Below are 16,033 nucleotides of genomic sequence, written 5' to 3' on the forward strand. Positions count from 1 at the left end.
GGCGAGTGGATCACTTGAGATCAGGAGTTCAAGACCAGCCTGGCCAACATGGCGAAACCCCGTCTCTACTACAAATACGAAAATTAGCCAGGCGTGGTGGTGGGCACTTGTAATCCCAGCTACTCGGCAGGCTGAGGCAGGAGAATCACTTGAACCCAGGAGGCAGAGGTTGCAGAGAGCCAAGATGGCACCACAGCACTTCAGTCTGGGCAACAGAGCAAGACTCCACCTCAAAAATAAAAAATAAACGCTGATGGAGTTTTCTCAGCCTGATGTCACTCTGTCCAGGTTCAAGTTCTGTCCTCATAGTTTACTCACTGTGTGACCTTCGAGTGGCAGCTCTTTGTGCCTCAGTTTCCTCATAAGCAAAAATGATAAAGTTTGGCCAGGTTCAGTGGCTCATGCCTGTAATCCCAGCACTTTGGGAGGAGGCGGGTGGACCATCTGAGGTCAGGAGTTTGAGACCTACCTGACCAACATGGTGAAACCCCGTCTCTACTAAAAATACAAAAAATTAGCTGGGCATGGTGGCGGGCGCCTGTAATCCCAGCTACTTGGGAGGCTGAGGCAGGAGAATCGCTTGAACCCGGGAGGCGGAGGTTGCGGTGAGTCAAGATCACGCCATTGCACTCCAGCCTGGGCAACAAGAGCAAAACTCCATCCAAAAAAAAAAAAATTAAGGTTAATCTTACTGACCTCAAGGAGATGTGACGAGAATTAAAATAGACAGTGTATGTGAAATGCTTAATAAAATTCCCAGCCCATAGTTAATGCTGCTATCATTACTATGATTTTAGAACCTGGAGTCTTGCATGTTCTGATTCCAGTAAAAAAGAATTGAAGGGTCATCCTGACTCAAGTACTTTGGTGGGTACTGAAGTTTTTTGCTTCATTTCATTGCATTAAATTCCTCATTGCAAATAAATAAAATGGCCATAGAAAGTATTTATTGGTAGGGGACTGGTTGAATTAATTATGGGCCATCTGTAATTAGTATGGAAAATCAGTAGAAGAGCACTGGGCATCCCTTAGAGTAAGGTAGATCTGTGTTTTCTAACCTGGAAACATGATCCTGTTATATTAAAAAGCAGATTTTGCTGGGCATGGTGGCTCACGCCTGTAATCCCAGCACTTTGGGAGGCCAAGGTGGGCGGATCATTTGAGGTCAGGAGTTTGAGACCAGCTTGGTCAACATGGGGAAATCCTGTCTCTACTAAAAATACAAAAATTAGCTGGGTGTGGTGGTGCGTTCCTGTAATCCCAGCTACTCAGGAGGCTGAGGCAGGAGAATCGCTTGAATCCAGGAGGTGGAGGTTGCAGTAAGCCAAGATCACGCCACTGCACTCCAGCCTGGGCGACAAAGTGAGACTCTGCCTCAAAAAAATAATAAAATAAAAAGCAGATTTTTAAAAAGTGCTGCAGACCAGTATGTACAGCATGACGGCCCATAATTCAACCATTGCCCTACGAATAAATACTTTCTATGGCCATTTTATTTATTTGCAATGAAGAATGTAATGCAATGAAATGAAGCAAAAAACTTCAGTACCCACCAAAGTACTTGGGTCAGGATGGCCCTTCAATTATTTTTTACTTTGTGAGTCTATTCATAAGTCTACTTAAACTTAGAAAGCCTGTGCCCCAAGCTACTCATATGGTTGTACCTCCGGGGCTGGGCCTGAATGGGTGAGGTGAGACCTTCGTGCCTTTCTTCACTGATTCAAGAAACATGCAGCAGCATGGTGACTTTAATTTGCTTACATTTTTATTATTTTAAAACAAAGGTTTTTTTCCCCTTAAGGAAAAGGCACATTGCAACTGCCTGTTGACTTTCCTGTCTCTTGGGAGCTCTCTGGGGCCATAGCCTGAGAGGGAGGCTGGGCATGGACCATCAGCTGGGACTGAGCTCTAGCACAGCTCTACCTCAGGCCATGAGATGGGCCACGCATGCCTTCCAGCCCTCCAGGGAGCCCCAGACAGGGAAGCAGGGCAGGACATTCCACCCAGGCTCAAGAGAGACATGGACTCAGGGTTGCTTATGTCTACTGAGGTGGGGACCCAGCCTCTCTACCCAGCTTTCCTCCTCTGACTCCGTTAGACACACTGACCTTCTCTCTCCCTCCAACAGCCATACCTGCCTATCTCCAGGCCTTGGAACTTGCTGTTTCCATCTCTCAAGATGCTTTTCTTCAGATCTCCTGCGACCATCCCCTTCCCATCCTTCAGGTCCAGCTCACGGAGACCTCCCCTCATCCCAAACCATCCCCCTATAACTTTCTCTTCCAGCCTGACATCATTTTAGCTACCTATTGGTTTGCTATCTCCACCCAGCCCCAGGCTGTGAGTTCCCCCAGAGCAGAGCTATAGCTATCTCATTCTCTGCTTTATCCTCAGCTCTATAGCATCTGGCACATAATAGCTGCTCAATTAATACTGCCTGAATAAACAAACAAATTGATCTCAGGATCCTCCAGTGTGCACCCCCCAGCCAGAGTCCAGGAAACATCTGACCACTGACCTCTCCAGCCACAGGACCCTGCCAGGAGGAATCACCAAGCCCTTATTATGGGGTCCTTTGTGGGAATCAGCTGATGAGGAAGGAGCTGGGAATATGGGTGCAGACAAGGAATCAAACACAATCAGAGCAACTCAGCCCAGACAGCATTCCCAGTGCCACTGACCAGGAGTTCCGTATAATCCACCTCCCAACCCACACCTTGGGTCTGGGACTCTGGGTAGACCTACCCCCATGGAACAGGACTGAGAAGACCAAGTGTGTTTCTATCACTCTGGGCTGAGATGAAACAAAGGACTTTGGTCTCTTGAGCAGATGTTCAGGCAAAATTCTCCCATCCAAAATGAACAAAGACTGGCAGCTGGTGTGAAAACAGCCCTTCCAAGTCTCAGTCAGAAGTGAAGAGAAAAGAGCCAACCACTTTGGGCAAAGGGGTTAGGTCTAGAGAAGACTGAGCACAACTCTGCAAGTTAAAAAAAAAAAAAAAAAAAAACATGGGGTGGGAGGATGGCTAAAGTAACATCATAGCCTTTTTTGTTGTGTTTGTTGGTTTTTGAAACAGGGTCTCGCTCCATTGCCCAGGCAGGAGTCCGTGGCACCATCTCAGCTCACTGCAACCTCCACCTCCCAGGTTCAAGAGATTCTCCTGCCTCAGCCTCCCAAGTAGCTGGGATTACAGGCACATGCCACCACGCCCAGCTAATTTTTGTATTTCAAGTAGAGATGGAGTTTCACCATGTTGGCCAGGCTGGTCTCGAACTCCTGACCTCAGGTGATCTGCCCACCTCTGCCTCCCAAAGTGCTGGGATTACAGGCATGAGCCACCACGCCCAGCTGACATTATAACCTTTGCTTTAACTTCACTGCAGAGTCAACTCCAGAAGAAAACCCCTACTAGATGCAAGAAGAATGGGCATCGCTCACCCGCCCGTTTGCTGATGTATGGCCCCTATACTTTGGTTGGTTTCCTGGTTTCTCTTTGCTGGCAATTCTTTAACCCTGCGATGGAACAAAGCAGCCAGGAAGCAGTAGGGTTGGCCGTGGGTTGGGGCTGGAGTCTTAGCAGTCAGCCTGGAGGAGCTGTGGGCTCGTGTCAGCACTCCAGGAGAAACGAGCAAGCTTTTGGGAGGAGGAAGGCAAATCCGTCCTCACCCGGGCTGTGAGCATGCCACTGGGCTCAAGGCAAATGGGGAGGAAATCAAAGTGTCAGTTCATGTTAGGAAACCGTGCATGATGCTTCCCAGTCCTGGCCCTGCTTTTAAAAATTAGCCAAATAAAAATGGTTGAAGTCATTTCAGTCTGCTCTTTATGACTGCTAACTAGCAGAAAAACGTGTCCTCCCTGGAAGCATGGGCTTAATGAGCCCAGCAGATGGGGGTGGGGTGGGGTAGGTTCAGGAATGGCCCCTAGCTCAGGATTTCAGCCGCCCAACACGATAACACTGCCCAAATGGATTTCCTGAGATCTGGAAAGGAAGTCCCTTGATTCCCAAGTCTCCTGCCCCACTACTTCCTTGGTGGGCTTGGCCCCCCACCATCCCCCACCAGGACAGCCAGACCAGCTGCTCATTCACCTCCCAGCTTCTCTGAGTGCTGCCCCCCACCAAGTCCACTGTTCACACAGATGGCTAGAGCACTCTTAAACATCAACCAGACCATGCCACTCCCCTGCTCAAAAACCTCGAACAACTATCTGTGGCTTTGGGAATTCAATCCAAACTCCTTGCCATGTCTGCAGGGCCCAGCCGGGTCTGTCCCCTGTAACACCTCTCCAGGCTCAGCTCTCACTCTCATGATGCACCAGCCGCCTGGGCCTGCTTCCCATTCCTCAAATGCCCTAAGCTCATCTCCACGCTGGGGCCTTGGCACTGGGCGGTTCCTTTTGCCTGGGACACTCTCCCGGCAGTCCTTGTGGCTCTCTCTTTCCCACCTTCAGGGGTCTGCTCAAAGCCATCTCCACCAGGAAGACCTCCCTGACCCCTCTCTATCCAGGGTTACCAGATTTAACCAATAAAAATACAGGATGTTCAGTTAAACTTGGATTTCAGAAAACAACGAACACCTTTTTACGTCCCAAACTCCTTACCATTGTATAGAACATACTTTTACTAAAGAAGCTCACTGTTTGGGATTCAAATTTAACTGCACATCCTATATTTCCCCCCTAACTCCACACCCTTTTCTCTCTCGGGCCTGTGACCTGGCTTCCCTGGCTTCATAGCATTTTCCCATCTGAAAGTGTCCTGCGTATAAACAAGTTTCAGACTGTCCACCCCCAAGGGCAGAGACCTCACCTGCCATGCATCCCCTGTGCCTGGCATGGCACTGCACATAGTAGGTGCTCAATAAACACCTGGGAAATGAACACGGAAGCACCGGGGGCTGAGTGAGTGGAGCGAGGCTGAAAGGGCACACTTGGATGCTCAGTCAAGGTCAATCTTACATAGAGGCCGGATTTCAGCTCCTCCCCTGTCCCACCCTAGATGTGACTCTTCTCAGCCCTAAGCTGTCATCTATGGATGATCCCTACACATTTCAGACAGCCAGCTACTCTGGGAACTGGGAAGTTGGGGTTTCAGGCCCAGCCCTCCACTGACGAACTCTGTCACCTCAAAGAAGTCTGAAGACCACACTGTGTGACTCAGCTTCCCCATCTGTAAAATGGGGAAGGCGAGGAAGCAGACCATTAGTTACACTCCCTCCCCCTGCCACGCTATGACTGCAGGAGTCTGATGGCTCCAGGGTAAGGACAGGAGAGAAATTCACCTCTCCAGGAAGGACTCTTCTCCCAGACAAGAAACCAGCATGGCCCTGCCCTCCGAACCCTGTGTGAAGTCAACCGGGCTCCCACAGTGCAGGTAGAAGGGCAGCTGATGTTTTCTGAGCACCTACTATGTGCCTGATACTTTCAGTTCCTTGATCTCCTTCTATTGCTAAAACACCACCAACCCCATCTTAGAGATGGGAAAACTGAGTCCCAAGGTACATAGTGTAAGGCCAATCCAGGCTTCAGGTCAAGTCTGCTGGGTGATGCAAAATCCAGCCTTTGAAGTGGGAATTACACCAAGGTCTTTGGCACCAGGAACAATTTCTGATGGTGGACATGCTTAGACACAACGAGTTTTCTAACTAAAAATTCATTTCTCTGTGGCCTCTTTCAAATAGATGCAAACGGAATGAACTGCAGGATTCTTGGACTTAAAAGCCTGTTCTTCCATGCAGGGGACCAAGTTTAGGCAACTATTTAGCTCCCTGAAAACGAGACCATTTTCTCTATCTCCAGGGCAGCTCCGGAGTTGCAATCTGGATTGCATCTTTGGAGAACAGCTTCGTGCCCCAGCAAAGCTGTGGGTAAGAGATGGGTTCAGCCCAGGGGGCCACTGACACCAGGGACGTGAGTCACTGAGGGCAAAGGTCCGGAGAGCCTTAGTCATGCCCCAGCCCTGCCTGAAGTCTGACATTTCTCAGAGGGAAGCCCCATCTAGAGACTCCCATACCGGGTCTATTGTTCGAGAAAACATCACGCCGGGTACAACCAAACCCAGGGAGAGAAACAGGTGGGAAGAGCAGGTGTCCGCTCTAAGATGGTTCCGATTGTTCCAGGGCACTAATTCATGGAAAAAATACTTAATTTAGCAAAAATATATATATATATATTTTAAGCACATGCATTTGTATTTATTAAACAAAGCTCAAAATACAACCTTTGGGGACCTCCAAGTAATAAAGTGACTCATGTCAGGATATGATGACTCAGTGGGAAAGAGGGAATTCCACACCCACGCCTCCTTTCTAAAAAATCAATTTGTCCTCTGGACAGGTGATGGGAGCCTCTGCCATCAGACCGTTCCAAGAAAATCGTCCAGCAAAACAAAACAAAAAATTCTCTTCAAACAATTTAAGTTTCAAAGCTGAGTAATCTGATGCAGGCCAGTTTCCAACCTACGCCCCCGCGGGACACAGAGAGCCAGGGAGCTAGTTGGCCGAGCCTGGGGGCCTGAATTAAGAAGGATTTACCAGCCGAAAAATTCCAAAACTCTGTGTCATGTGAAGGAACCTTCCAAAACATTGGATCCCACCCAGGCTCAGCGAGTCGCTCAAAGTCATGGCAACCCCGTTCCTGCTGCCACATCACTTTTATTTTTGTGTCCTTAGATTTTTTCCTGTTTTGCAATGTTTTGCTGGGACCCCCGACTCCGCCTGAGGCCATGTGGCCAAGGGCCAGTGTTCCCACTGAAGCCAGGAACAGCCTGGACTTCCCAGCGTGAACTTTGCCTGAGGGGTTACACATTTTTTAAATTTCAGAGAACATCCAAATGGCTTTTCAGCAATTACTGAGAATGATAAATAGGAAAGACCCTAATTGTTCTGTTTGGTTTCTCTTTGTCCTCTCTGACATGACTAGAAAAAATTACTCTGGAGTTGATGACAAATGCTGCCTTGGGATTCTACCTCTGTCACCAGTTGTGGGCTGACCTGGGGTGCATGACTTGACATCTATGAGCCTCAGTTACCTCATCTGTAAAATGGGAATGATGCTGCCCGTTTCTCAGGGCTCGAGTGATGACTGAAAGAGATGTATTCATTCAACGACACAAATGAGCACCTACTGTGTGCTGGGTACCACTCTGGATGCTGAGGATACAGCAGCAAACACTGAGTCTCTGCTGTCAAGGAACTAAGAGTCCAGCATGAGAGACTAGATGATAAATGAACAGACAGGCAAGGTGATTTCAACAGTGCTAAGTGCCACCAAGAAAACAGAGCAGGGCAGTGGCACAAAAGGTGACAAGGTGTTGGGGAAGTGGGACAACTTCAGAATGACGGTCAAGGAGGACCTCGTGGAGGAAGTGACCTTTGAGCCGAGACTAGGAGGAATAGGAGGTGGCAGGCTTGAAAAGAAAGGGTAGAGGAGGCCAGGCGCGGTGGCTCACGCCTGTAATCCCAACACTTTGGGAGGCTGAGGCGGGCAGATCACAAGGTCAGGAGATCAAGAGCATCCTGGCTAATACGGTGAAACCCCGTCTCTACTAAACAAAATACAAAAAATTAGCCGGGCATGGTGGCGGGCGCCTGTAGTCCCAGCTACTTGGGAGGCTGAGGCAGCAGAATGGCGTGAACCCAGGAGATGGAGCTTGCAGTAAGTTGAGATTGCGCACTGGTGCCACTCCACTCCAGCCTGGGCGACAGAGCAAGACTCCATCTCAAAAAAACAAAACAAAACAAAACAAAAAGATAAAGGAAAAAAGAAAAAAGAAAAGAAATGGTGGAGGAACATTCTAAGAGCACACTGAGAAAGCCAAGGTCCTGAGATAGAAATGGGCTTGGGGTGTTTGAGGACAGAGTAAAGCCAGGTGTTGCTAAGCCGAGTGGCAGGGAGAGAGTCAAAAAAGCTGCGGTCAGAGAGATGGGCAGGGGCCAGATCACACAGGCTCTTGAAAGTCACCAAAATAATCAAAAATAGTAATACAAATAATATAATAATCATTATTATTATTGCTGCTATAAATAAGATGCCATTTTCCAAAACACCAAGCTTTTCTAACTTAAGAAACACCACGCTGCCCCTCTCCTACTGGTTTTCCACCACTCTCCAATTTGTCATCTTGCTGGAGTGGAAACTGCCAATTCCATTTTAGTCGACAGCTATAAAAAGAACATTGGAGCTGGTGGTGCCGATGACCAAACTCGGGGCTAAGATTAGCCCAGGAGGCTGTCACCTTTCCTTAATGTGAGAAACAGCTGGGATTCCCCTTCCTTGGACAACTTCAACTGTTCCGCCCCGCCCCGCAGAGCCCTTGCTGGCCAAATGTCCATGGAGATGGGAACGGGGATGAGTTTTGGAAAAAAGAAGTTGAGCAACAGGGATTCCCCCTGCGGAAGGCAGCCCGGGCTGGGAGGTGAGCGCTTGGGGTCAAAAGAGCAGGACCAGTGAATGCAAGGCGAGCCCCCTCTCTGCAGAGAGCCCTCAGAGCCAGACAGCCCCCGCAGAGGAGCCCACCGTGTCTCTAACACCCCCGATTGTCTCTTGTCATTCACGCAGGAACTACATTCACCTGGGATTCTTTAGTTAGGCACGAAAGGGTCAGAAATGTATCCTCTTGATGCCAGAAACACTGGAGGATTCAAACTGCTGCCCAGAGTGCTGAAGTGGATAATTCAAGGGTCCCCATCACCACAAAATGGTTCCAGCCTGTGACTCAGAGCAGTGAAGGGTCTTCATGCAAAATTAACCTGGTTCTAGGCTTTTTAAGCCGAGAACAACAGAGTCCAAGGTGTGGGGTATACAGCCAGGCTGCCTGGGGTCAAATCCCACCACTGCCCTCTACCAGCTGTGTGATCTTCACTAAGTTACTTAACCTCTCTGTGCTCAGTTTCCCATCAGTAAAATTGAGAAAACAGTAGTCTATCTTGTAGGGCTCTTATGAGGCATCAGATTAGTTACCACATACAAAGTGCTTAGAATAAGGCCTGGCACATAGTTCATTATTAATGAACTACTAATTACTGATTACTAAATTACTAATAATGTTCATTATTAGTACTTATTACTGTTTTTTAATATCTCTTGGTTCCACGAGATAAAGTCTTACCTGTCTTTGTCTTTCCACAGCCAAAATATAATGATGAGAATAAAAAAAGCTAACACCTAATGAACATGTTCAATGTTCCGAGCTCTATGCAAAGCACCCAACCTGTAGAATCTCATTTAATCTCGCATCCCAAGAGAAGTGAATCATCATCTGTATCTTACAATAGAGGACATGTCAGCTCAGAGAGGTAAAGTGACTTACTCAGAATGACACAGCTACTAAAGGCAGATCAGTGATTTGAACCCAGGCCATCCGACCTCAGAGCTGTGCTGGCGACCACTGTGGGTTACAGCCCCCCAAATCTCTCCCAGCCTAGGCCAGCACCTGGGCCAGTATGTATCAACTGAATGATGACTATGTCCTGAGCAATGAATACTGCAAGACCATAAAAATAATAACAAAAGCACACGCCTGTAATCCCAAATACTCAGGAGGCTGAGGCAGGAGGATAGCTGGAGTCCACTATGTTGAACTCACTGTGTTGCCCAGGAGTTCAAGGCCAACCTGGGCAACATAGTGAGACCCCATTTCAGAAAATAACGATGAACATCCCAGGAGCACTCAGTGCATGCTGCTTATTTACATATTTAACTTTAGGAAAGAAGGATTGTCACTATCTCATTTTACAGACAGGGAAGCTGAGGCCCCAAGAGGTTGAATGACAGGTCAATGCTGAATATCACCTGTGGACGAGTCCCCTGGATTCTCCAAGCTAAACTGTCTGCCTCCCACGGGTGCCAGCTTAGATGAGACCACACACAGAAAGTGGCAGGCACAGGACTGCCTGCAGACATGGCCAGTAATAGGAACTGTGATTATTAGTCTTGTTCTTAACAGCCAACTTTTCACAGCTGAAACAGGCTGTGTTTTCCTGCCTTCAAGAGGTAAATATGAAATTTCTTCTGAAACCAAGAGAATAGAAGCTAGAGAATAAATGCCATTCGTACATTCATTCCACAAATGCTTAATTGATGCCCTTGGATAGCTTCAGAATAATTAAACTCCCAGAGTGCTTAAAAGCTGGCTGGCTCCTAACTCCATAAGGAACTTGGTAGGATCCAGCCTCAAACTCTTCCCTGCACAGTTCCATCAGCAACGCCCCCTCCCCGTGGAGGCTCTGCCAACTAGGCATGAGTAGGAAGTATTCATCTTTTTTTCCTTTTTTTTTTTTTTTTTTTTTGTTGAGATGGAGTCTCTCTCTGTCCGCCAGGCTAGAGTGTAGTGATGCCATCTTGGCTCACTGCAACCTCCACCTCCCAGATTCAAGCAATTCTTCTGCCTCAGTCTCCCAAGTAGCTGGGATTACAGGCGCACACCACCACGCCCGGCTAATTTTTGTTTTTTTTTTTAGTGGAGAAAGTTTCACCATGTTGGCCAGGCTGGTCTCAAAATCCTGGCCTCGGGCGATCTGCCTGCCTCAGCCTCCCTAAGTGCTGGGATTACAGGCTTGAGCCATCGTGTCAGCCAGTATTCATCTCTTATTAGCATTTTCCCCACCACAGATGAGGCACTTTAAGGCCGTTTGCTTCTTGTGAAGGTCAGAAGAAGGCCAGCAGGATGGCTTCCTGGTACTGGAGATGCATCAAAGCTGGAGAGGCCATGCTTACTTGGTCATTGACATTTCATGCCCCTCCCTTGCTCAAGAAGCCACTGTGACTCTCTATTACCTTACCCATGCCCAGACCAAACCAAGGCCGTATATCTACCTGGCCATGGGAGAACTCTGTTCTGACCTCTTCCTGATCATCCAAATGTATTTCCTGGTGTTAACTAGCCTCTACCCTAGCCATATTAATTTGATCTCTGACTCATGAGAGCCTAGCAAATTCTTGTTGTACAGCATATTTTATGTTGGTCCATCACCTGAAAAATAAACCTGCCCCAAAGTATATCAAGATACTCAAAAATGCACCTCTTGAATCCATTATACCACACAAAGGCCTTAACCTTAGGCAACAGCAATAACAAGAAGTATTCACTTACATTTATTAAACACTTACTACATGCCAGGCATTGTTACAAGTACTTAACACATATGAACTCTTAATCTCAGGGCCAGCGCATGGGTAGGAATGTCTTCATCCTCAATATACAGATGAGGAAACCGCTGCCCAGAATGGCTAAGTAACCTACCCAAAGTCATATGGCTAGAAAGGAGTAGCACTGGCTTTTGAACACAAGCAACCTGGATTGAGAGCATGAGTGTTTACCTAGCTGACAAAAGAAATGCAGGAGGTATTCATTGCTGAGTGGCTTTTAATACCACAGAGATGGAAGCAGCCTAATGCCCAGTAAAAGGGAATACAGTTAAATCAAGTACCCAACATGATGGAATGCAAAGCATCCATTTAACATCAGGTTCCCAGGCCGGACGCAGTGCCTCATGCCTGTAATCTCAGCACTTTGGGAGGCCGAGGCAGGTGGATCACCTGAGGTCAGGAGTTTGAGACCAGCCTGGCCAACATGGAGAAACCCTGTCTCTACTAAAAATACAAAAATTAGCTGGGTGCGGTGGTGCATGCCTGTAATATCCCAGCTACTCGGGAGGCTGAGACAGGAATCACCTTGAACCTGGGAGGTGGAGGTTGCAGTGAGCTGAGATCATGCCACTGCACTCCAGCCTGAGTGACAGAGCAAGACTGTCTCAAACAAACAAAAAACCCCAAATAAAATAAGGTTCTCAAAGGATATTTATTAAATAACTGAAAATATGTTCATGCTGTATTGCTATTTTAAAAACAGGATTAGATTGGGCATAGTGGCTCATGCCTGTAATCCCAGCACTTTGGGAAGCTGAAGCAGGAGGATGACCTGAGCCCAGGAGTTAGAGGCCAGCCTGGGCAACATGCCAAGACCATGTCCCTACTAAAAAATTAAAAAATTAGCTGAGCACAGTGGAGCACATCTATAGTCTCAGCTACTTGGGGGGCTGAGGTGGGGGGACCGCTTGAGCCCAAGAGGTCGAGGCTTCAGTGAGCTATGATCATGCCACTCAGCTCCGACCTGGGTGACAGAGCCGGTGTCTCAAAACATTGTTTTTTTAAAAAAAAGGATTAAAAGTATATATACAAAAAGATTTCAGTGTAAATAGAGACCACTCAGGCAACAGCCCTGTGTGGCTGGGTCAGCCCCTCAAGGCAAAGCAAGCAGAGGCCAGGCCTCCTCCCTGCACCCCACTTTGCAGGACGGCTTAGGGGAGCTGTGCAGGCATTCCGCCAAGCAGACGCTGGGCCTGCACTGCTGAGAGCACAGGGGAAGGCTTAAGGTAACCCTGATATTGATTTTTCCTCATGCTCTTCTTTTCCTTTCCTTGTCTTTCCTGAAAATTTCTAAGCCATAGACCAGCAGTTGTTGACCAGGGGCAATATTCCCTGCCAGGGCAAATTTGGCAAGGTCTGGAGGCATTTTTGGTTGTCATAATTTGGGCCGCGCTACTGGCATCAAGCGTGTGGAGGTTGGGGATGCTGTCGAACACCCTACAGTGCCCAGGACAGCGCCCCTGCCAAGTGATTATCTGGGCCAAACTGTCAATAATGCTGAGGCTAACAATGTGGTATAGACCAGGGGTCTTCAACCCCGGACCACAGACCGGTACTGGGCACACAGCAGTAGGTGAGTGGCGGGTGAGTGAGCAAAGCTTCATCTGTATTGACAGCCACTCCCCATCACTTGCATTACCACCTGAGCGCCACCTCCTGTCAGATGAGCCTGGAATTAGATTCTCATAGCAGTGTGAACCTGACTGTAAACTGCGCTTGCAAGGGATCTAGGTTGCGCATGGCTTATGAGAATCTAATGCCTGATCATCCGTTACTGTCTCCCATCACCCCTGGATGGGACTATCTAGTTGCAGGAAAACAAGCTCAGGGTTCCCACTGTTTCTACATGATGGTGAGTTATATATTATATATTACAATGTAATAATCATAAAAATAAAGTACACAATAAATTTAATGTGCTTGAATCGTCCTGAAACCATCAGCCCACCTTTCCAACCCTTGGAAAGAACTGTCTTCCATGCAACTGGTCCCTAGAGCCAAAAAGGTTGGGGACCGCTGGTGCAGAGCCTTCTTGCCTGCAGCAGACTCTACCTTCATCATCTCTGATCCCTCAAGCAACGTTACTCCTCAGCTCACTCCTCAGCTCACCGTGACCTGGGTGCATGTGATTCAAATCACCAGAGGCCCCCCATTCTCTGGACTCTCAGGCTGACCTCGGGCTCTGTGACCTTCATAGCATGCAAGGGTAAGCCTCTGCTTACCCTTCCCACATCTCCTTCCCTTGGTCTCCAGGGCACCAGACCCCCCTGGTTCTCCTCCTCCTGCTGTGGCAGCTCCTCCTCTGCCACCTTTAAAGGCTGTGGCTCTCAGCCTCTAAGTCTCCCCTTCTCACACTGGAGGCCATCCTGGGAGGTCAGAGCCAATTCCCAGGACTTCACCTGGGATCTCATTGCTGACAGCTCCCAAGATAACATCTGCAGCCAGGATCTGGTTTCTTAGTCAAGACCACGTGGCCACGTACCTCCCAATCTCTTGCCTTTCCACAGAGGTGAGGTCATGGTTCATCCAAGAAGGCCCATGGGTACAGACTCAGCACTTCCACTTCCAAAATGGAACCCATCCTCCCTGCCCAACCTCATCCCCACACAGACCTCCTCTCCTGCGTGCTAAAGCTCAGCTGGCCAAGCGCACCACGTGAACTGAACAATCTCAACACTCAACCTCTTCTCCTTCCCCATCCACAGCAGCTCCAGAAAAACAGCAGCAGCCCCTGCCCCTTACCGAGCACTTCTGGTGCTAAGTTTACTTGCTTTAATTCATTCAGACTTTACCTTTGTGGTAGGCACTGTCACTGTCCCTGCTTTTCAGGTGGGGATAGATGAGGGAGACTTTCAGCAGGTGACACCACCAGTGAGTAGCAGAGCTGCCCGGGTGGCACGCAGCCTGCCTAGTGGCTGGCCTTGCCACCTGCATTCTTAATGCCTCTCTACACCACTACATCCCATCAAACCTCAGTGACATCTGCCTTCTAAACCACTCCCCGAAGCATCCCCAAAGGGATCCCTGTGGCATCCCTGTATGCCACAGCCTTACTTAATACCTTTTTTGTTTTTTGCAAAGGCGTCACCAAACCCTTTTAAAATAAATTCTGCCTCCTGTTATGCTTCCAACTGTGAGAATGCAGTTATCACACCCCGGTCACATGTCCAGCCCATCCCAAAAGGATGATTTGTGTGAGATTGGAAGAAGCATTCTTTGCCTAAGACAGTCTGCTTCTACCTGCCAGAATTTGTCTTACTAATGTGTAAACTGGTGATATATTCAATTTGAATGGTAGCCCTCAGAGAAGGTGCCCTTGTGCAGTGCACAATCCCGCCAACTGGACAACCCACCTGTTATGTTCTCGGATTGTTCTAAGGACAATAAACAGACAGACAAACATCAACACCTCTTTGAAGTAACCTACTGAAATCATGTCTGTTAAGGAAAAAGAAAATTGGTTCTAGTATCCAAAATAAGTGTCCCAAGTTATTTGAGCTAATTTCCTTCTAACAACACATTTGTTTCATTAATTATTGCTTAATCTGATATTTTCCTACTTCAGATCAGCATCTTTTCTACCACATACCCACTGAAAAAGACACTGACAGTGCACCAAAGAAAGAATACACCTGGTGAACAAACAAAATGTTATGCCTCTCATAGCAAGGAAATGCAAAGTAGAAAGAAGTACCAATTCCACAATGATTTTTTGGGGGGTGAAACTATGACTGACATGACGGAAACGTCAATTTGTAGATTTCTGGAAGGTAATTTAGCAATATGTATTTAAAGTCTTCAGAATGACTCTCCAAAATTCCACTGCTAGGAATAAACCCTAAATAGACTAAAAAGATATACATATAGATTCATGTACAAGATTTATTAATCTTAGAAGTATAAGATGATTAACTGTAGAACTACTTATAATAAAAATACAAGTAGCCAATATCAATTGGCTTATGCTGTACTTGTCGCTATTAGAATTACATGACATGTATTAGTTCATTTAACCACCATGACAACTCTATGGGGTAAGAAATTTTGTTACTATCATTTTATATATGAGGAAATTAAGGCACAAAAAGGTTAGGTAATATGCCTCGGATCACAGAGCAAGCAGATAGCAAAGCCAGAATTTGAACCCAAGATATCCAGGGCCAGAGAATGCATGCTTTATCACTTTGCTGTTTGGCCTCCCTCCTTGATAACAGCAAAAAGTTTTTAAAATTTCCTTCCTTATGTAAAAAACGTAATTTTTAAAAAAGGGTTGAGGGTGGGGGATAATCTTATTTCCTGTCAAACTGACCTAGAAGAGTTAAAATGTAGAATGGCACATTCATGCAATGGTGAACGGTGTGGCCATCACAATCCCTGAAGATACGCTGAGTGAAAAGAGCAGGGTATAAAACTGCACGGTGGGATCTACCCTCCAAAACCAATGTTGTGTGGAAGAAAGAGATGGTCACTTTTGAATGGTTCTAGGGGACAGAGAAAGAGCTCAAAAATCCACTGACCTGTGGTCTTCTCAGTAAACACGACTTTGGACTCAGCCGTAAAGTTCTGCCCCGTGAGGATCATTTGCTGGCCACCATAGACCAGGCAGCTGTCCGTGTCTTGTCTTTCAACCATGGGCAGCTCGTGAGCAGATCGCTGGGCTGCAGGCAAGAGAGAGAGAAGTCACTGTGATGAGGGGAGATGTCTGCTCAAAAGAGGAGGTCTGATTTCATGGTAATGAGACATGACATGCTCTGCCCACCTGTGTCACCTGTTGTTATCTAAAATGTGGAACCATCACCCCTGACAATCAATGACTATATAAATGTTATGCCTTGTGAAAGTGCTCTAAGTCATTTGAGCTAATTTCCCTCTAACAACACATTTCAT

General features: G+C 47.4%; 1 protein-coding gene across 9 annotated transcripts in view; it reads right to left on the reverse strand.

The window, feature by feature from the left end:
• The window catches only part of NFATC2 (nuclear factor of activated T cells 2), a 179,991-nt gene that overhangs the window by 54,132 nt on the left and 109,826 nt on the right, over positions 1 to 16,033 (reverse strand). For all 9 annotated transcript variants that reach the window (XM_010363374.2, XM_010363376.2, XM_010363375.2 and 6 more), the window contains exon 6: positions 15,664 to 15,804. In XM_010363374.2, coding sequence (XP_010361676.1) covers positions 15,664 to 15,804 — 141 coding nt within the window. The remainder of the gene's footprint in view (positions 1 to 15,663; positions 15,805 to 16,033) is intronic.

Source organism: Rhinopithecus roxellana, chromosome 13, assembly GCF_007565055.1.
Source record: "Rhinopithecus roxellana isolate Shanxi Qingling chromosome 13, ASM756505v1, whole genome shotgun sequence".
In the NCBI taxonomy this organism is placed as follows: domain Eukaryota; kingdom Metazoa; phylum Chordata; class Mammalia; order Primates; family Cercopithecidae; genus Rhinopithecus; species Rhinopithecus roxellana.